At 39.7% G+C, this 22,454-nt stretch overlaps 1 protein-coding gene across 3 annotated transcripts in view; it reads right to left on the reverse strand.

Annotated features, from left to right (window-relative positions):
- Positions 1 to 22,454, reverse strand: part of ROS1 (ROS proto-oncogene 1, receptor tyrosine kinase) — a 131,473-nt gene that overhangs the window by 105,504 nt on the left and 3,515 nt on the right. For all 3 annotated transcript variants that reach the window (XR_013176386.1, XM_077162741.1, XM_077162740.1), the window contains exons 2-7: positions 14,604 to 14,648; positions 10,912 to 10,971; positions 9,160 to 9,186; positions 4,728 to 4,788; positions 1,087 to 1,235; positions 282 to 420 (exon numbers count right to left, since the gene is read on the reverse strand). Coding sequence is in view for 2 of the 3 variants with exons in the window: in XM_077162741.1 (XP_077018856.1) it covers positions 282 to 420; positions 1,087 to 1,235; positions 4,728 to 4,788; positions 9,160 to 9,186; positions 10,912 to 10,971; positions 14,604 to 14,648 (481 nt within the window). In the remaining variant the exon portion in view is untranslated. The remainder of the gene's footprint in view (positions 1 to 281; positions 421 to 1,086; positions 1,236 to 4,727; positions 4,789 to 9,159; positions 9,187 to 10,911; positions 10,972 to 14,603; positions 14,649 to 22,454) is intronic.

Genomic DNA, 22,454 nt, shown 5'->3' on the forward strand with positions numbered 1-22,454 from the left:
TGCTCAAAATGTTCCTCTTGCCACAGCACCTCTCACTTACAACATGCTGTCCTCATTTCTTACGTTTATTGGTTAGAGGCCCTTTCCTCTGCCAAAGGGCAGAGACCTTTGTTTGCGTCACGGAGGTCTCCAGTGCAGCACTTGGCATGAGGTCAGGTATCCCATTGCTGATGGACCAATCGATGAAGGAATAATTGTATTCCACTGTTTAAAATAGACAGAAACTAAACCAATGTTTGGGATCATCTCCTTGTTTCATAAACAACATGTGCAAGCCATACCTCCATGGGGATGTGTCCTGTAGCTGGGACTTGGTGGGGAGTACAGCTGCTGCTGGACGGTGAAGATCCAAACCACTCGGAAAATGTATTCGGTGAAGGGATGCAGGGGCTCAACCACATATGACAGCTTGGAGACCGCCTAGATCAGGGAGGACAGCAATAATCAGGATTCATAGAGGTAGCACTGTACTTTGGGACTCGAGAGCACAGATTAACTTCTAGAAGACAGGGCGCCTTTTGGATACTGGTCCACCCAAAGCCTGCCAGGACAGACGAAATAGAGGCCGGGAGCTTAGAGCTGAGCATGCAGATGTCAATTTGCATAATTCCCACAAAAATTCTCTCTTCAAAACAGCAGAATTTGTGGATTCAATTATTTGGCAGTTGCCTCTAGGCAATTTCACTGTACTTTTTCTATGTAAATATGCTTGGTGTCTTGTGAATATTTTTCTATGAGCCCTTAAACGTGAACCTTAGACAACCTTTCGAAAGGGCTATGAGAATCTCATCCCCACCCTCCATCCTACCTGGAATCATTTTAGGTGCGATAAGAAAACTGTGACTGAAGGGATGAATGGCGATATGATACAGTGCTGAAGGAACATTATTTATGTCCAATATTATATTTTGCTAATAGAATAATGGGTTAGTCATTAACACTTTACAGAGTAACAGAGATTAAAGTTCATCTAACCCAGCCATTCATTTTACACTTGAATCTCCCCTAGAATGACTTTATGGCCTATAATTATATGTACTAATTTGGCACTTTTGATAAATGAAAAACACAGACAGCTTTTCATACCTCAGTGTAAGTCCAGCTTCCTGGAAGTTGGGTATATTTCCACTGAATGATATATTTTATTCCAGAGACATTGGCAGCATTCCATCGTAATGTCACATGGTGGCTTCCAATAAAAGAAGCAAAAGGAGCAGTAGGAAGGCCTGCATTTTCTGGGGAGAAAACAAGAATTCATTCATCATGTGCCACTGTCCTCAAAACGCCAGAGAATATGCATTTCCTCTAGCACTCTCAGCATTCTCTTGCCATTTGCCACAATATCCGGTCTGCACAGTAAGTGACTTACACAGTCAAGTGCTTGATATATCTTAAAAATCAGCTGGTGTGTCTGAAAGCTTTTGTCCCCCCACAGAATTCACTGTTACATTTGAGGACAGCCATTTTTATGGGCGGGCAACTTGGAGTGCTGTGAGACTGTTCAATTTCCTCTCTCAATACGACCCTTTTAAGGCAATCAGAGTGAGCATCGGGCATATGGTTCGTGGCCATAAAAGTGCAAACCATTGACATCTGAGGGCTCAGCCCATAGAGGCTACCTCTGTTGCTTCTTCTATTTTTGGTTCATTTTTTGGCTATTATCTTTGTCTAAGCAAAGCATAGTTCCAATTTTCTTCCCTTTTATGGCATGAGACCCTCAAAGCAGGAATTGGTATATGCTGGGGGAAACTTGAGAAATTCAATGACAGAGTTGTCAGCAGCATGAGGAAGAAGATTCGGGGGGTATTAGAAAAGACTGGGCAGAAGGGACCAGAGTTACACAAGTGCAATTAAATGTAAATGTCATAGCTAAATGTACATATAGATTTCAGAGCCATGGTGATGCATATGGAAATCAGAGGTAAAGCAGGTTCCTTCTGAAATATCAAAATGCGAGTAAACCCTATGAGGAAGAGAAGCTAGACTGAGCTACTGCTCTCAGAACATAGCAGAATGCACAAGAGAGGGCTTGAGAATCAGAAAGCTGGTTTGTAATTCCAGTTACATCTCTTACTAGCTATGTGAACTCAACCAAGTATTTAAATGCCATGTGCCTCAATTTTCTCATCTGTAAAATGAGGTTAATAATAGTGCTTGTACCTCTAAGGACAAAAAGAGCTAATACCTATAAATTATCCTGAAAAGTCTGACTCATAAATACTTAATAAATATTAGCTATTTTATTTCAATATAATATTAGCTATCATCATTCCTCATCATATGAAAAAGTGGCATGGAGGGTATCTAAAATAAAATTATACAGCAGAACCACAGGTTAATGGAACAGGTGCCATTTATATCACAGACAAACAGGTGCATTGGCAAAAAGATTAAGTGCATGGGGAAAAAGATTCACTATCACAAACTGAAGATTTAGTTCTGTAAGGACAAATGCCTTTATTTCATTTGTTAGTGATACATATACAATGATCCACAAACAACAGGAAATTTAAAATAAAGCACTGATTATGCTTGTAGGTAAGAAAATTGTATAGATTGGTAGTATAATTTTAGAATGTATATTTAAAAAGTTGTAAGTCAAAGTTTTCCAAACTATCTTAGTTCTCGAGTCCTTAGCTGCTCAGCAATTTTTTCACAGCTCCTAAGACCAAAAGGAATGTCTAACAATACTGGTTATTAAGTATTATAACTTAAGTATGTATGTTCTAACAACTTAATTGTTCAAAAAATACACATAAATTTAAAGAACATCTATGTTTGCTTCAATATTAAATAACTGTAACTACAAACTAATGGGACCTGCATGCCTGTTGAGCACTGCACAACTTCTTCAACTGTGGGGTTAGACTGAACATCACCACCTTCATTTCCTGTTCCATGTTGAATATTGTGTAATACTTGCTTTCTATCATAGTAATCACCAAAAACCTAGCTTGGCAAAGAGGTGATAACATAGAAAGGAGTATAGCATAATCTATAAGTTATCACATTGTGCTGGTTTGAATCTGTCATGTACCATACAAAAGAGCATTTCTTTTAATTCGTTCTTGTGGGGGCAGACTTATTATGGGTGAGACTTTTGGTTTAGGCTACTTTAACTGAGATGTGACCCAGCCCATTCAAGATGGGTCTTCATCCTTTACTGGAGTCTTTAGTGAAGAGGATAACAGACAGTAAAAGCCCAAAGAGCTTAGAGAGAAACATCCCAGGATAAACAAGCAAAGACCCACAGGAGGCAAGAGAGAAAGCCACTGAAGCCAGAACCAGGAGAGAAAGACCAGCAGACATCGCCATGTGCCTTTCCATGCGACAAGGAACCCCAGATGCCAACGGCCTTTCCTCAGGGAGGGTGTCTTCCTCTTGATGCCTCAATTTGGACGTTTTCATGGCCTTAGAACTTGAATTTGTAAACTAATAAATCCCCATTGAAAAAGCCAACCCACTTCTGGTATACAGCATTCTGACAGCTTCAGCAAATCAAAACACCCATGAATTACCTCTACCCTCTAGTTCCAGTGCTGGATGTTCAGTAGCCCTGTATGTCTCTAAAATTGAAAATACCCCATGACTTCCCAGGAGGTTGATGTGATGCCTTGGGACACCACAGTTTGGAAACCACTGAATGTCAATTTTATCCAGAGCTAACACCCACTAGGGAGAAAAAAAACACAAAACTTACTACCACTACTTCCCCAAAGAAATGTCAAGGAGGATTTTTGTGGAACACCAAAGCACAGAAGCAAATCAGGACAGCAAGGCAACATCTTCCTTCCAATGTCCATGAGCCACTGAGAGTAAGGAGCTAGCCACTGAAACAAGTACAACATCATATGGAAGAGCCACGCATCTCCCAATCTGGAGGGAATGATCTGTCTCCCAGTAGCAGGGGAATTCTGCCTAGGGAAATCTGGAAAAGGGAGCTGCTAACATCCAAGCTATGAGTTATCAAAGTGTGGGTCTTCCAGAGCAATTAACACACCAGGGCAAAGCTACTTAGACACATCCAATCTGCTCTCACACCAGGCAGACGGCTGAAGACATATGCACCCACGCCCCCAACTTACTCAAAGTATAAAACCAAGAAGTATAATTACTTCTCTACATCTTAGCAACTTCCCAAAGCCTTGGAGGGAGCCATGAACATAATAAGAACTCTATTCAAAAACTGCTAGCTGAATAATGAAAAGCACGTTAAATAAAATATTCCTATTCTTTCATGAAAAGTGGCATTCCCTGACATCAAGTCTGCTCTGGATTTATGTTTTTCTCTCATTAAGACAGAAACGATTGCACCTACTTAACTTGAGGGCAAACTCTGGTCCTAAACATCAGTCATTTGCCACATTTCCCTGTTTTCCTCTGAAAGAGGAGTCTGGTTGAATTATTGAATCTCCCCCCATTTCCCTCTCTCTCTAGAGAGAGAGATAGATCTGTGCTTTTCAGACTTGTTTGACCAGGTCCCAAGGTAAGAACTACATTTAGCAAAATAACATAGTGCATACATAATTGTTGAAAAAGAAAAAAATATATTGAAACGGTACTTTTTCCCTACAAATATGTAAGTGTGTATGTATATGTGTGCATGTATAAATCATGCTGAGATACAGAAGTCCAGATATTTTACTATGGTGTTCATTAACCTTAAATAAGCACAAGTCCCTAGAGCCGTGCAGATTGTGTAGCAACAGTCAGATGTGCTTTCTTACCTAGTACTTCCTCTTCATAGGCCCCCTCAGCGCTGCTGCAGCCGACCTCACAGGACTCTCGCTACAAAGGCAGGGAGAAGCCAGTTAGTGCAGCCTTTGTCCTGGTTTACAGATAAGCTTCCCATAAATGTTGAAGTCTGTATGCCTGATACAGAAGCATACCTGTGCTTCAATTATTTCAACTCTGATAACCTTCCCACTCGCTAGTGGGATTAGATCGACACTTTCCAAACTTCTTTGACCACGTTCCATAATAAATACATTTAACGAAACAATTTAGTACATATACTTTGTTGAAAAAGAAAACAAAATCTTGAAACTATGCTTACTTTTTCCCTTCATTTTTAACAGCTGTGTTGAGATGTATTTCACATACATAAAATTCATCCATTTAAAGTATCGTGCAATCATCACCACAATCTAATTTTAGAAAATTTTCATCATGCCCCAAATAAACCTTGTAACTGTGATGCAGTCTTACAAGTTAGGTTCTCTTGCTCCATTCTATTCCATTTCATTTTGTTTAATGTGACTCTTAGTTGTTGTTAGCCACATACTGAATAGCTGCCAAAAACAGGGCAAAATGTCCTAATGACAGCAGTATCACAATAGAATAAGTGTTTGCTCAAGAACCTCACAGTATGTGGTTCCAAATTGGAACTCTCCCATGTTATATGATCATGAAAAATTACTGTTATTTTATAGTATTGGATAGTATAGTAATATTTAGGCTTTTATTTGATATAATAGTGTGGTTTGCTTTTTAGGCATTAAAGTGTTTGATTTGTTTGTTTTCTGTTTTTATTCCGGTAACATATATACAACCTAAAATTTCCCCCGTTAAACACATTCATATATACAGCTTAGTGGACTTAATTACTTTAATGTGACTCTCAGGTCTTTAAATTGATTTCATGACCCCTAATGGGGTCACATCCCACAGTTTGCAAAAACATTGAGCTCAAGAATGCAGTTATATTTTTGCCATCTTGGTCAAATGTTTGACAAGCTAATAATCTATAGCTCTGACCAAAAATGATGCTTAAGGATTGCCTATTTATTTCATATATCCACACCTTCCTTGGGAAATGCATAATGACAATAAATTTTATTGTAGCTGAACTTTTTAATGGCTTTTTTAATACCAATGTTGAATTTTAAGGTGTTCATAAACTTAACGATGATTAACATACTGCCTCATTAACCAAAAACATTAAAATTCTGATGACTGACACAAATTTCCTAAAATGTTTAACCTATGCATCAGCATTAGTTATTAAAAAAAAAACACTCAGACAAAATGCACACATTGTAAATCTTCAGCACAAAGGTGATCAATCTTCCTGCTCTCATTCAATTTATAACTATAACACCTAGGAAAACATGCTATTGTTTCTCATGATAATTGGGGAAACCATACCATAATGCATTTGCCTCAACATTCCTGGCAGAGAAGGGCTGTAAATTGTAAATGCTAACTGGTCAATGTTTGTTCTGAGCACTAAACGGAAGTGGAACCCGATAAGCCCTAGTTTGCTTAGTTAAGGATTAATTGAAATACCTCAGTTTGGACTCAGGATTATTTAACTTAAAGGTTTAGTATACTTTTCACTTCCTCTTTGCATGTTTTAATAAAACGTACTCAACATATTTATTAACTGCAGAGAAATTATTACATAATATGGTAATCATTTGGAAATCTAGCTAATTCTGACCATCAGGGAGAAATTGTGGGTTTATTTTTCTTGTTTTTCAGAGGAAAATATATAATAACATTCCAATCTATCTGCAAATTTAAATGCCACTTCAAGTAGAGGCAAAGCTATTGCCTAGGCTTTTGCTCCCTGTCTGTCTGTCTGTCTCTCTCATTTTAAATTCAGCCCTGAAATCCACATGAGTCAGTCTAACATTGGACTTCAAATGAGGTTATACAATGTTTTTCATGCTGAGAGTTGCCAACAGAGAATCCAAAAGTGGTTGGATTTAAGGAATTCACAGAATCTGAAACTGGAGTCCCTGGATGGGACACTTACCCAGCATATTCCAGGCCACTGAGCTGCTCTCCCCACTGTGGAAATCAAGTTCACTCTTCCCAGCTGCTCCATCAGCCTGCTGTCGCCACTCTCAGCCACATTCCCATTTGGGCCACAATAGATGAGACCCTCTTTCTAAGTGTCCCTCTGCCTCTACCCTTGTGTTTCCCAAACTGGGCACAGGGGCTGCTAGTGCCGTTTCTTCCGTACCACATGGAGGACATACCCCACGGGCCCCTGGAGGTGGCCTCTGTGCAGCCTCTGCATTTAAATTGTGACATTGTTTCCTGAAAAAATCATTTGCTCATTTCTATGAATATTTATTGCCTTTCACATGCCAAACACTGCTCAGGTTCTAAGAATGTAGCAATGAGCAAGACAGGTGGATTCCCTTCTTTATGGAACTTATATTCTCTTGGAAAGGAATAGAAAATAACCAAGTACCAAAATTAATAATAATAAGATCCAGCTACGTAATGATAAATGTTGTGAAGAAATTAAAGCAGGTCAAAGGCATAGGGCATGCCTAGACTTAGTGTGATCAGAACTGTGTGACACTCAAGCCAAGACCTGTGATTAGAAGGAGCTGGACTAACTGAGCTCTAGGGAAGAACAGAAGGAATAGCCAGGACAAAAACTTGAGGCAGGAATGTGTCTGGGTCTGGTATACTCAAGAAAGAGGGAAAAGCACAGAGAACAAGGTTGTGGGGCACAGGTGAGGTCAGACAGAGGGGAGGCAGTGGAGCCGGGAGGCCTTGGGAGTTTGTATTTTTCTCAAACTGCAATGAGAAGCCATAAGGATGTTTGCAGGAATGATATGATCTAATTTGTGTTTTAAATTATGAAAGATAAGCTATTTCACTAGCTATCGTCTTTCCCCAAGTTTCATTTTGCCAAGCATTCAATTCCAAGAATATTTCCTCCAAGGAATTTGAATTGCAAAATTTCCAAGCTTCCTAGGTTGAAGCATTAACGGTTGGAGAGCTTTATTTTCTCAAGGTGTGGGCAGCTGAATTTAGTGTTCAGTTCTGCTTTGAAGTGTAACTTTTTTTAAAAAATAGCAAGTACAAATAGAAAAGAAGACAATAATTGTATGTCACAACACTAAGAAAATATTTGCATTATATAATCACAGCTATGTGGGCAGCAAATGACTAAGGGGACCAGGGGCCTCCTTACTTCTGCATTCCCAGGCTGCTCAGTGCTTGAGAGACTTTAACTCTCCCTGGCTTTTCTGACATGACACAATCTTCCTAGCAGATGTTCTTTAGGGTAATTTTGCTTTTATCACATAAAGGTGTTCTCAGAATGTTGTTGTTGTTGTTGTTTTAAATCTCAATCAAGACAGGTCTTTAATTACTGACGTACATGTGGGACGACTTTCCCTCTCTTTTTTATCTCTTCTTAGCCAACCCCAACCTCCACCCACTCTCGAGAGAAAAACATCACTCAGGTACAGAATAACCACAGCCCCCTGAGAAAATATTCCAGTGGTAGTTTTTGTTTTCACTTGTATTCTCCATCACAAGTGAATGCTGCTACTTTACTGAAAGGTGCTGATTTAATCTCCTTCCCCCATTTTCTCATCTAGCACAAGCAAGACAGAGTGTTCGTTCTGTGGTTTCAAAGGCATTTAGATAGAATAAAACTTTAAAATTGGGAAGTGATGTCATTCCTTCTTAAACACCTATTTTCAGGCAATCTAAAATGGATTCTGAGGGGATATGGCCTGGGACAGCTAAGCTTGGTTGAAGAGGATTGAATAGGCAAAGGTCAAAAGCCTAACCTTTTATTTGAAGAAGAGGAGGGAATCAAGTGTGAGGGACAATGGAAAGATGGCTGCCAGGAGCAGCTGAAGCCATTCATGTGATGTGATGTCACTGAGGGCAGCGCTTCTGCTCACTATTTTGTCTCGTGCTGGCTCTCAGGACAAGCCTTACTAGCACGCGGTGAAGAAATAAATGTGTTTCAAGATGCTGCCAAAGGATTGTGTTGAATGAGGAAGAAAAAGGTAAAGAGTTCTCTTGTAATATACTGTTTTTAATGGTAAGCACTATAACTCATGGGGAGGAAAATGAAATCAGCAGAGATAAATGTACCCCTGGACAGGGCCCATTTTTTTCTCCTCCCTCCCCCAGGCTCCAGGAACCAGACTAGAGTAATAGCTGTGTGTGCATTTGTAAATGTACAAATAATGTAGCAAACATGTGACCAAAATAGAACTATACAGTCATTTTATGCCCAATGGAATAACACTCCCAGGAAGAGCATTTATGCACATTGAGAATGATTTAAGTTTCTTCACAAGAATATCTAACATCTTATTTTAATCGCTGTTTAAAGAGAAAAACTTAAGACATGAGATTTGAGGACATCTTTGTAAGTCATTGCCAACTCACCTCACAAATGGCGGCAAAGGTATCATTCTGCATAGAAAACAAAAGGAAAGTAAAACTACTTAAAATCCTTCTAGTTGTAAATAATTTTGATGACACTCAGCTATCTGTTTCTTCCAAGCTAATTTCTTGGCCCACCACTGCTAACAACCAATGACAAAACACAATCCAAAAGCAAGGGAGCTGGAGCTGGGAACTTCAGGCCAGTCAGCCCGCTGTAAAACGGAGGCACAGGATGGCTGTTAGGAAATCCCAGTCAACCAAAAGCTACTCTGTGAAGGGCCAGGTCAGAGGGTCAAGGAGTGCTTTTAGACACCCAAGGGAGACAAAACTTGACATGAAGACTGTCAATAGCCTTGGCTAGCAGAGGCCAGCAAGTTCCTCTGCTCATCCACTGTAGCATCCACAGCACTTCCTGTACTGTTGCAAGACCACAAACAGTGCCTCCCATGGATTCATTCATTCATTCAAGTAGTGACTGGGAACCTGCTCCGTGCTGCACTGTGTGGCGTGCAGGGATCCAGGATGAACAAGCCAGAGGCTGTCCGGTCTGATGGGGCTTACGTGTTAGGGAAAAAGATATTGAACACAAAAGTAGACACATATCTATTTAAGCTGCAGTTTGTGAAAAGTGCTTCCAAGGAGAGATGAAAGTGCTCTTAGAATGTAGGCTGGGTCCTAAGGGAGAGTATGCCACCCGTCTTTCTGTAACTTCTGCTCTATGAGGCACACAGTCACAGAAGTGAGAGGGGCCGAAAGAACTCCTGCAAACGAGAGCTGGGAGCACATGCTCTACTGTGTAAGAATGACTACGAGCACTATAGGTAAGGAGAGTTAATGTCCTCAGGTAAGTCTCAGCACTATAATTGGGCCCTTTAATAGAAAATTATATTAATATTATCTAATGTTACTATTCTTAATGATTGAACCTCTGACCTGAACACTTGAACAAAGGTACCCCCTTTTAAAGGACAAAATTCTTCCCCATGGGAGAAAAGCACCTCTACTATGCAGGTACCATCAGCAGGAGGAGGATTCTATTATCCTTATTGATTGATGAGGAAACTAAAGTACCAAGGGGTGAAGAACCTTAAGCAAATTACACAGTAACTTAAAGGTCAAAACAAATTATAAATAAAAACAGTACCTGGGGGATGTATTTTCTACATCATGTGGAGTGGGCCCGGGTATTGTAACCTTTGGGTCAGACTGCTACCATGTTCCCTGCAGAGAAGCTTTGAAATGAACTTAGCCCTGCTACTCAAAGTGTGGTCCTGAGACCACCACCTAAGGCACTAGTCATAAATTCAAAATCTCAGGTTCCACTCAAGTCCTACTGAATCTGAATCTGCATTTTTATCATTAAACTTTAAAACTTGGAGGATAATAAGTAAAAAAAAAAAAAAAAATTAAAAACTAACAAATAAAAATTAAAATAAAACATGGGAAACATAAGCCTGGGAAATTTAACAAATACCTAGTATTCCTTAATCAAGTAGAAAGCCTTTATAGTTAGAGCAATTGGGCCCCCCAGTCACCCCTGGGTACATGATTCGCAAGATCCTTGCTTGGCCTCCAGATGCAGTCTCCAAGTAGCTCTCCATTTCTTTCCATTACTATTTAGGCTTCTGTAGTTTTTCCTTGAGAGTCAAGCAAACTCATCAAACAGCAATGGCAATTCCTGGGAATCCTGTTAGAGAAGTTTTCTCTTGAGGGAAGTGTCCATACCACAGCAGAAGTATAAGTCATACTTACACATTTTAGTGCACACTTTTCCTGATCAACAGAGTCCCAAAAATGACATCCTTGGATGCACTGCAAGAATGAACAGAAGAAAATGGTGACTGAAGAAACAAGACTTTTTCTTGTCACCTGAAAGGGCAATATAATAACAAAAAGGATAGCCCTGTGTTTTAGAATGGAATCTTCCAAAGAAGCTATGGCCTCAAAAGAACCAAGACCTTTGGGAGTCTAACAGTCAGAACAGGACTTGGTGTGGTTCACTGCAGGATGGCAGGGGGTGAGAGGTGGAGGGGGCAGAATTAAGCCCTGTTATGGGCTGTGTTAAGCTCTGGAAACTAGAACCTAGAGGACACCCAACCTCAGGGTCCACACTCTCCAGCTGGCAAAGGAGAAAGTCCAGGACAGCATGGCATCAAGCACATCATGGGCCTACGAAGTGTCCTTCACATGACAAGCAAAACCTAAATGCTTAAACAGTTCAGGGAAGTCTACGAGCCTCAGGTTTCATCTGCGTAACAGCAAAGAGGAAGTAGGAGGTCTGGTAAGAGAACAGCTGACTCCCTGCACAGGCAGGATTCCCATCACATAAGAGATATAAGGTGGGGATTGCATTTTGAGAACAAACTCAAAGCCTTGATATTAGGATGGGAGGACTAAAGCACAAAAATAATCTAAAAGAGAGCATGCCTGGGGTCTGACTTTGAGAACCACGCGTATCCAGTTAGGATTGAGTCCTAGACACTGGAGCAGGGCTGGGCTGTGGCAGTCAGTTGGCTACACCAAGGGAATTCAACTGGGCCTCATAAGAACATCCAAACCCACATCAAGGCAAAATTGTCTTTCCCTCAGCCAAAGAAAATTATAGACGATCCCTTTCTCACAAAAATGGCTCTCAATTTAATGGGAGGGGGTCAATATTTCAAGACTGAAAATGTCCTCCCTCCGGTGGCACGGTGACTTATACCACCACTGGACATATGGGACGCTGACCTTCCTACCCTAGATAACACAGCCTTGGATGTGGAAGCTGTCACAGTGCATGGACCAGCTCCATCCTGCTCTTTACAAAACCATCTGCCATTTGCAGGCCACTACCGTCCTTTGGAAACAGTGAAGGACAAGATGGCGGAGCCAAGAGCTCTCACCCAGGTTTACACATGGCCATAGGCAAATCCCCAAAGAGAAAATGAACAGTTCCTGTTACTTTTATGCAAATAGAATACAGATTGAGAATATGTTAGTAAAACTCAAACCTACACTTATGTTCTAAAAAACATTGGAGGCATTATAGGCAAAGGGCTTAACTTAGACATTTTCAGGGCCTGATGAAAATGATTTAGACATACAAAAAAAAATACGCTGCAACATAAAAAAAGAAAACTGGAAAGTCATAAAATTTAAATTCTACCAAACATAACATCATTTCAACCAATCATCTATAACTCAACTCAGTTTATATGAATTTATGTAAATTATTTTTAATATGGGATAGGAGAGCATTGAAATATATTTACTATGAGGGAAGGTAGGGACTCCACAAGTAAGAGAATTTAAGGATTGGAAGGCATAAAATAAAACAGGTAAAGCCTAATTGATATGGATTTTGAGGGCATTGGCCTTGATTGGGTGACTTTTCTTTCCTTGGTAAAGACGCTCATGAGAGGCACTGCACACCTGTTCATTCTTTAACAATCATTGTTTACCATGTGCCGGGGATGCAGTACTTCAGGGAATGCAGAAATAAAGAAGGCAGCTATCACCCGCAAGCAGTTCACATTCTTTAATAGTTTAAATAATATGTAAAAGAGAACGTTGAAAGTCCCTTGATGAAATATTTCAATCACGTTCAGAAGTACCACAAAAATGGATTATAATATTTATTTAAAATATTATTTATTCATAAACTATATCCCAACAAAGTAAGATTTCCCTAAAGCAGCAATGTGTTAGTCTAGTTTGAAATATCAACATCTTTCTCATCTTAAAAATCCCTCCTTTGTCTTATTTCTCCTGCATCTCTCTCCTTTTCACATCCAGATTTTTTTGTACTTGACCTCCTAGTTCACTACTCAATCGTGGCAATTTGGCTTTCACTCTACAATGCCCTGGGAATGTTCTCCCAAAACAGCCACTGACCTGCTACTGGGCAAAGTACACCTGATTATCCTTATCGTAATTGACTTGTCCGCACCTGAGACTGCACTGCCCGTTCCCTCCGTGGGCCACGGTGACACCCGGGTCCCCTTCTCCTCTCAGTTCCTTCTCAGTGTCCTTTGCTGTCTTCTTTTTCCTCTCCAACCCATTATGCATTTGGGTTCTTTCTCCCGCTTTCACTTCTTACTCTTGAAGTTCTCCCTGAGCAAGCGTTTCCATTACTTTGGCTTTACTGCCTGAGACCTGTCAACTGCCATATCTGTAACTTCAGCAGAGACGCCCCCTGAGCTCCAAACCTGGATATCCAATCACCTGTTGGACTCTGTCCTTTCGGTCCCTACGGGCACCTTAAACGCAGCATGCAAATAATAAATTCCTCCTTTTCTGCCCTCACATCTGCTCTTTATCTCCTATGTTTCCCATTAATGTGCTGCCCAAACCAGAAACCTCCCCTCCCACCACGCCCCACCCTGAGCAATCCATCACAGGTTCTATCGACTCACCTCTTCATTAACTGGAATCCCTCTGGGTTCCTCACCCACTTGCCCTGCTTTTCTTCTGTGCCTACTTCCTCTTGCCGACAGACTTAGGAGGCACCTCTCCTTCTTCCACATTTAAAGTGATCTTTTTTAAAAAGGCAAAACCTGATCACACCCTTCTCTTACCTAAAACTTTTAAGTGTCTCTCCATCACCTTTTGGATCAAGACTAAATTAGCAACTATGGTGTACAGAACACTTCATGACCTGGCTCCCAGTTAATTTGCCAATCTCTTCTACCCCTCCCCGCCCTCCACACACATGCCTCACTTTCCAAGCAAACGGAAATACTCTTAGTTTCCTAAACAAGCCAGCTGCCTCATACCTCTGTGCCATGGCACAGGGGCTCCCTCTGACTGGTATACTCTTTCCCCTCTAGTCCCTCTGGAATACTTTTCATCTTGCAAGTTTTATTCAAAGGCCACACAGGCAAGTGAAGTGATTCTCCTCTTGTGTATTCTCTTTGTCCCTCACACACACACCTCTACTCTGGCCACAGTTTTAGGTAGGAGACTACCTCCTCTACTAGGATGCCCTGATTTTATTCATTCTTCAATTCTAGTGCCTGGTATAGTGTCTGCTTTATACTTACGCTTCGAGTGGTCAATCACAAAACACTTGTTGGAAAAATAAATTCACATGAGGAAAAGTAACGAAATCATAAAATGCAATCATCAGAACACACACTGAAGACTGCCTAGTCCAACACTCTCAGATAACACATGAGAAAACGAAGTCTCACAAATATTAAGCAATTTTCCCAAAGCCATCCTGCTACGTAGAATCAAAATCACAGATTTGTATTATCCCTGTGTTCTTTCCACAGCAACACACTGGGACCCTGAGTTTATTTTTACATACCACATAATTCAGACTTTTCAGCATGTTAGATTGACCTCCTTCCAGCAAGTACAATTAGCAATTACTCTTACTGTAATAAAATCTGACCATTGTCCCCTTTTTATCAACACGAATACTGTAAAGATCTTGACAAAGGGAAACAATTACTCACCGGTTCACTCAGATTATGTGGTGTGCCAATCTCAATTTGCCTGCCCTGAAATGAAGAAGGAGGTAATAAATACCAGTGTTCAACATTGCATTCAGTGTAACCCCCACACCTTAAAAAAAAAAAAAAAACTTGCTGGAATAGAAGGGCCTCCTTAGTGTTTTTTCACTGTAAAGTAAGGTAGCATATTTTAAAGTCAATCACTAAGTCAGACAAAATGCCAGTGCAAATTATGGATGAAAAATGTCTAAGAATTCTACAGAAAATCCAAAGGAGAAGGGAAGAGTGTGACTTTAGGGTGGTTTAAGGATGATGGAGAGATTCTCATGCAGAATTAATAAACTTCTGACATTAGTCATTGAGAGATTTCTGGATTAAAGATGAGTTGCAGTCAGACTTTTCTTTTTGTAAAGCAGTTCTATTAAGAGCAAAGAAATAAATACAAAGTTAGAATTCTCTATATATTAAAATATATTATTGTTCTGTTTACTGCTCACATATTCACAAATTTTAAGAGCATTTTTATAGTAATGCGAACTAAGGGAAAAATAAATCTATATCCTGCTCATCATCTTCCCAGTCATGATTTGAGTGGAGCCCTTCCCAAACACAGGAGCTGACAAAGCATGCAATATGGGCCTTGGATAATCAGCTAAGTCTTCAAACATTGTTACATGGATAGGATCTAATTTTCAACCTCACTCATTAAGTTAATTTAGAATTATAAGCAAGGGAAAACTAAGTGAATATTTCTAATAACTCTGATTGACACTGATCAGAACCTCCCCTTCAAAAGCTCGCTGAATTAGAACCCACTGAATTAGAGAGGCAATTAATCCAGCAAGGGACCTGATATCTGTCCTTGGCTGACCCAAGGACATATCTATAGCAAGATATGTTCCAAGAGATGCTAGAAAGTCCAAAGGGGATTCAGGGAGTGGGTCAAACCTTCTGAACAGCTGTGCTTTTCAGAAGTGGAGACAAGACATTCCACCAATCTCACTAGGCACTTTCTTCCCTTTTCCGTGGCAGCACCATCTATCTACCTCATTCTTCATTCTATCCCTAGCACTTAGACCAGTGTCTCATGGATAACAGGTGTTCAACAATATTTACTGAACGAATACAGCCATGAATTCAAGGTCGCCTCCCACTTAGGAATGCTCCAGATGTCTTGTGCCTTGGAAGCATCACATAATGGCCTCGTATTGTGGGAGTTTACTTGAGAAATAATCAGCCACAGGAACCAAAGAACAAATGCTGCCTGTTATTTCTCTCTTGAGGTGTGCAAATGAAAAATCCTCTAAGCACCAATCCCTGACCCTCATAGGGAAAGGAGAAAGATGGTTAGTATGTTGTTTCTAGATAATAAGTACTTAGCAAATAAGAACTGTATCTTTTATTGCCAAGTGTTGAATAATATTTTGTTTCCAAGATTTTGTTCTAAATGAGGCTTTTGGTCCCACTTTCCTCATCACAATGACATAAATTAGGTAGAAGACAGTGAATTCATGATTGAACTTTTCCTACTCCTGCAAAAATTTCTGTTACCTCCTCTCAAAAAGCCTTTAGGGTGGAGAGAGAAAGGAGAGGACATTGCCATGAGAAGCCAGGCAGGAAGACAAGCCAAGCAACCTCAAGCAGCCAGCATCAAAATTCTGCAGACTTTGAGGAAAAAGCATTGCTTTGCTGGCAACTTGATTTTGGACTTCTGTCCTCACAATCATTGAAAGAAGGAAAAAATCGTGATAACATGAAGAGCAGAGAATATCAAAGGAGAGAAGAGACAGGCAGAGAAATAAAGCACCACCCAGGAAGAGTTAGAGGGCCCAGGCCTGATGATGCAGCTTCTGCTGCACAGCCTGCCCTGTGATTTCATGCGGTTTTTCTCTCCTCTGTGAAAGGAGTTGGCAGTGGCACCCACCAAGAAGCAACAGCAGTGGACCTCTAGAATATGAAGATTTGAAGAGTGTGACTGGGATCCCATGGAAATACGTCCAGAAGGATGAGATCTATCCATGCAGTCATATTTTTTTGCCCTGCAGTTTTCAAAACCAAAGTTCTGGAGTTGCTATTGAAATTCATCGCAATGTCCCAGCAGCAGTGGCTTTCAGAAAGTGATTGGACCTTGTCTTCTCTGTTTCCATTTCCTCAGTTAAAATGCATAGTATATTTGAAAATGATATTTATTTCATTGTAAATAGAGCTTGGATTTCTCTGTACGTCACGGCTGAGTGCCACACCTCTGTGCTCTGCTTTCTGTGAGTTAAGAATCTCTAAGAATCAAGAGAGGCCACTTCCCAGTTGCCATGATGGAGGGAGCAACAGAATCACTCTTTGTTCTTACATTTGGAAATATCCATTGTTTAAACAACGTTTAACTTTTTCTTTTTACTCCTTTTGTCCTCCTAGCATTGCCGCATCCCTACTCTTTCTAGTCCTGTTAGCTGGAAAGGATTTAGTTGGGGGTGGGCATAGATGGCCTAGGAAGCAGTTTTCTCCTTTCCCTTGATGGTTGAGAGTGTGACAAATTTCTCCTGTGAGTGACTAAATTCTGGAGTCTATGATTTCTTCTGGTTCCTACAAATCTTACTTTTCGTTTAGAAGCCCTTTATGTAGAAAGAGGCCAAGGTAAAGTTTCTTTCCCTTTTATGCATCACCCTAATACATTCCCTTTATATTTCTCCCCACTGTAGTCTTAAAAATTACTACCATCCTAGAAAGTTAGGTGTCATGGTAAGAAAAACCCTCCCCATGGTGGTAGGTGGAACCCAGTCAACCTCAAATGGTGTAAAAAACATTGATTTTGCATAATAAATCTGCAGCTTATGATTATGCGGTGTTGGCTAAGTTATCTACATTTTCTGAGCCTCTTTCATCATTCTTAAAATGAGGATAATAGCATATCTCATGGATGGTGAGAATTAAAGGAAATAATCTGTGCAAAGTACCCAGCTCTAAGAAAAGTTAGAAAAGATGGAAGTCCCTTAGCCCATCTGTGATTCATAGTCCCTTATCATGAGCTGAAAGTGTCCAACCTTGCATGTTAATAGGTCGGACACTTTCCTTAGAGCTTCAGGAACAGTAGCTCAGAGAGCCTCAGCTCTTGGAGTCTATTACTATCAACCTTCTGTGAGAAATTAGGGTCCCGAGCCTTAAAGACAATTGTGTCCAAAATTACACAGCTGATTGGTAGGGCCAGGATAATTGACTGCAGAGGGCTGCTCTCATTGCTGTATGTTTCAGAGGTATCATTACCCTATTCAGTAGATAAATAACGTTTTTGTGAAACATTGTAAAGAAGAGGAAGAGAAAACCCATGCTCATGTAAATACTGGACTTCTTAAAAAAATCCTCGGGAAATTTTACTTCAACGATAACGCTTCAATGTGGGAAACTATCTTGTGCAAAATAAAATGTTTACTTTCCATGAAAATATTAATTTTGGCCACCCCCTTAATTTATGTTATCCTGAATTGCAACTTGTCTTTTAATATATATTTTCTTGCATGTGGGTTGTTTCAGATATCACATGGCAACATAAAAAGGCCTTTGAAACTCCAGATACTGTGTCAAACATTAGGGACAACCAAATCAATAGGCCAAACCCTTAATCTTGAGGCTTGGTCTTGTGAAGCTCATTTACGTAGCAGAGAAGCTTAGCCTACCTATATGTATGCCTGAGAGTCACCTCCAGAGAACCTCTTTTGTTGCTCAGATGTGGCTTTTCTCTCTCTAAGCCCAACTCTACAAGTGAAACCATTGCCCTCCCCACTACATGGGACATGATATTCAGAGATGAAAGTCTCCCTGGCAGCGTGGAAGATAACCCCCAAAGGTGGAGCCTGGCCCTGGCACTGTGGGATCAACAATGCCATCCAGACAAAAAAGGGGGGAAATAAGTGTGACAAATAAGGCATCAGTGGCTGACAGAGTTCAAATAGAGTCGAGAGGCTACTCCAGAGGTCACTCTTACACAAGCTTCAGTTAGACAGTGCTACCTATCATAACTTGCCAAACCCCAACCAAAACCATTCCTGCCAATCCTAAAGAACACCTAGGGCAATATATAAGATTCTACAAAGGTTTCATGCAGTAGGGTAACTTTCCAAAAACCTACAACCTGCAGATGGGTCCCTGGACAGATAAGTCCTGAAATGCAGAGGTGCCAGCCCTACCAGAACATCAACTAGTTCCATCCCCCATCCCATATTATCAACAGAAAAAGTTATAATGGGCATAGCCAAATATCCCTAAAGAGTGAGAGAAAGATCAAAGGTGATGATGCAGTTATACAGAGGAAGTCTCATTTAACAAGTGAGTATAAGTGCTGAATCATCATACAGATATTTCTTTTAGCCTCCAGTACTTTAGAGCAGCTAGAAAAAAAAAACCCTAAAATTGTGGAATTGTAACCCATATCAAACTCTGAAATCTGTTCTACAACTAATTGTTGTGATGTACTTTGAAATTTATTGGTTTTTTTGTATGTAGGTTATTTAAAGAGAAGGAGGCGTAAAATAGAGAAGGCAGGATATGACAAATGAATAGGACTGCTGAATCATTCTTTTGATATTTTTGTTTGTCTCCAGTGTCTTGGAGCAGCTAGAAAAAAAAAAAAATCATGGAACTGTAACCTATACCAAACTTTAAAATCTGTTCTCAGAAGGAAAGATCAATGATAAAGACTGAAATGGTATAATCTATGAATGCCTAAAATATACAATTATAGTGACTAAGTGTACAAATTAAAAAATGTTTTTACATGAGGAAGGAAGGTCAATATTGCAGGGTGTTGAAAATAGATGGTAATTCATATTTTAAAACTTTAACTTGGGCTGGCCATGGTGGCTCAGCAGGCAGAGTTCTCTCCTGCCATGCCAGAGACCTGGATTCGATTCCTGGTGCCTGCCCATGCCAAAAGAAAAAAAAAAGTGTCTAAAAAAATAACAATTTTAACTTATGTGTGAGACTAAATATTTGGTACAAAATTTGTATCTTGACTAGTGTATTTCCTAATATAACTTATATGGACAGTTTAATTGAACACCATAAGCACATGGAACCTTGTGTAGGGCATGAGATTTTGTAGGTTTGTCCAGAGCGATGCCCCAATAAATCCCAGAGTGATTTGAACAGTGAATAAGTATTTGCAAAACCTTCTTGGGGGAATGGCGAGAAAGGGAAAATTCAACTTCCCCATTTGTAGAATTCCTGATATTCTCGCAAGCAGTGGGGACAATCAAGTCAATAGGCTGAGCCCCCAGTCTTGGAGTTTGTTCATATGAAACTGAATGCCACAAAGGATAGGCTAAGCCTACTTAAAATCAGGCCTAAGAGTCACCCCCAGAGAACCTCTTTTGTTGCTTAGATGTGGCCTATCTCTCAGCCAACATGACAAGCAAACTCACTGTCCTCCCCCTCTCTACGTGGGGCATGACTCCCAGGGGTGTGGACCTCCCTGGCAACGTGGGACAAAAATCTTAGAATGAGCTGGGACTCAGCATCAAGGGATTAAGAAAACCTTCTTGACTGAAAAGGGGAAGAAAGAAATGAGACAAAATAAAGTGGCAGTGGCTGAGAGATTTCAAACAAAGTTGAGAGGTTATCCTGGAGGTTATTCTTGTGCATTTTACAGATATTCCCTTTTTAGTTTAAGGTGTATTAGAGAGGCTGGGGGGAAGTGCCTGAAACTGCAGAGCTGTGTTCCAGTAGTCATGTTTCTTGAAGATGAATGTATAATGATATAGCTTTCACAATGTGACTGCGTGATTGTGAAAATCTTGTGTCTGGTGCTCCTTTTATCTACAATATTGACAGATGAGTAAAAAATATGGATTAAAAACAAATAAATAATAAGGGGAAAAATGTTAAAATAAATTGAGTAGATTGAAATACTAGTGAACAATGAAAGGGAGTGTGGTAAGGGGTATGGTATGTGTGAGCGTTTTCTTTTTTCTTTTTATTTCTTTTTTCTGGAGTGATGCAAATGTTCTAAAAAATGATCATGATGATGAATATACTACTATATGATGATATTGTGAGCCATTGATTGTACACCATACACAGAATGTTTATATGGTAAGAATATTCATGTTTGTATGTTGTTTTGGTTTGATAATACAAAATAAATTTTTTAAAAATATGTTCTATAACTACTTTTTAGAATGTACTTGGAAATTTATTGCTTTGTTGTACATGTTATATTTCATAATTTTAAAAAATATTTTAAAATATTTTTTAATAAAATAAATATTTTATTTTATTTTATTTTTTTTTATTTTTTTTTTTTTTAAAGGAAAGACAGAGAGAAGGAAGGAAGGATAGAAGGAAGGAAGGAAGGAAGAAAGGGAAACATCTTTAAACATTTTCTTGTTTTATTGTATTCTGTTTCTCCGTTTTTGTTACATGGGCTGGGGCCGGGAATCGAACCGAGGTCCTCCGGCATAGCAGGCAAGCACTTTGCCCGCTGAGCCACCGCGGCCCGCCCTTTATTTTATTTTTATTGCTGAGTGGAGTGCCTGTCAAGTGATCATGGGCAGGGTATATCTGAGCAAACAGATTTTTTTTAAACACACATAGCTAATCTGCACTCACTTTCCATTCTCCTGCTCAGTGTCAACACAGCTAACATTTATTGAATGATTCCTAAGGTCCCAGCACTCCTCTCCGTGTTTTACAAGGAATTTATTCATTCATTCAATCAATCATCTCAACAACCCTATAACGTAGGTACTCCTATTTTATAGTTGAGACCCAGGAAGTCTAGTAAATTGTCCAAGAGCTGGGACTTGAACCCAGCGGGGCTGCCTCCAGAGCTGTGTTCCTAACCCTGGCAGGGGACGCCTCCCATAATTTGCAACAACTTCACGTTCCTCACTTGGGACCTTAGGAGGCCCCCACTCTACCTATCTTCGGCGGCTCCAATCAAAAGACAATCTGTTTCCGGTCTTAAGTCCTCTCTTTGACTAAAGCTGACTTCCTGGCACCAGCTCTTCCGCCCTGCCCACCTCAGCCGGAACTAAATTCATTCTCCAGTTCCTACGCTAATAAATGGAACAAAGCTGCAGTTTTGTCCCACATGTGTCATTTGCTCCCGGTATTAATGTTTTAAACGTTTCATGTACTGTCTAAATTTAGGGACATAAATAGGATGATATTTAATTCATAAGGCTCTGGGAGGAATTAATTAATAATGCATTGATTATTAGAGCACTAGCAGTTAGAAAGCTAATATTAGCATTAGGTAACAAACTTACCAAATCTTTTACGTACATATCTCTGATTAGCTATGTAATAATTTCAGGTAAATTTCTTGGCATGTACTTGAAGGTGTATTTTCCCTTTTAATTTTGATACTTAGTAACCCGTTGTTTTCTAGAAAGCCATCCATTTCCATCCTAAACAACGGATCATTAAAGTGCCAACTTACCTGCCCCTTTACCAGTACTGTTACAAATATTTTTCTTTTTGTCAGTCTGATAGAAGAAAAAATAGTTATTTTTATTTTGCAATTCTGTGGTTGACATATAGGGGAACAATTTTTTCGCAAGCTTTGTAGCCATTTATATTTCTTCATTTGCAAAATGATTGTTCATATTCTCAGCTTGTTTTCTTATTCTATTGATTTGTAAATGCTTTTATGTATATTAAGGTTGTTAAAATTTTGTTTCTCATATGTAATACTTCTCTCAGCTTTGCTTTTATTTTATTCTATTAATGTGTTGCCATACCATGGTTTAACTTTTCTAAATAGTCAGATTTATTGATATTTTCTTTTAGAGATTTTGGGTTTTTAAATTAGGCTGTTAAGTCATTTCCTGACCCAAGATTATAAAAATACCCTTATTTCTT

The sequence above is a fragment of the Tamandua tetradactyla genome, chromosome 5 (genome assembly GCF_023851605.1).
Source record: "Tamandua tetradactyla isolate mTamTet1 chromosome 5, mTamTet1.pri, whole genome shotgun sequence".
In the NCBI taxonomy this organism is placed as follows: Eukaryota; Metazoa; Chordata; class Mammalia; order Pilosa; family Myrmecophagidae; genus Tamandua; species Tamandua tetradactyla.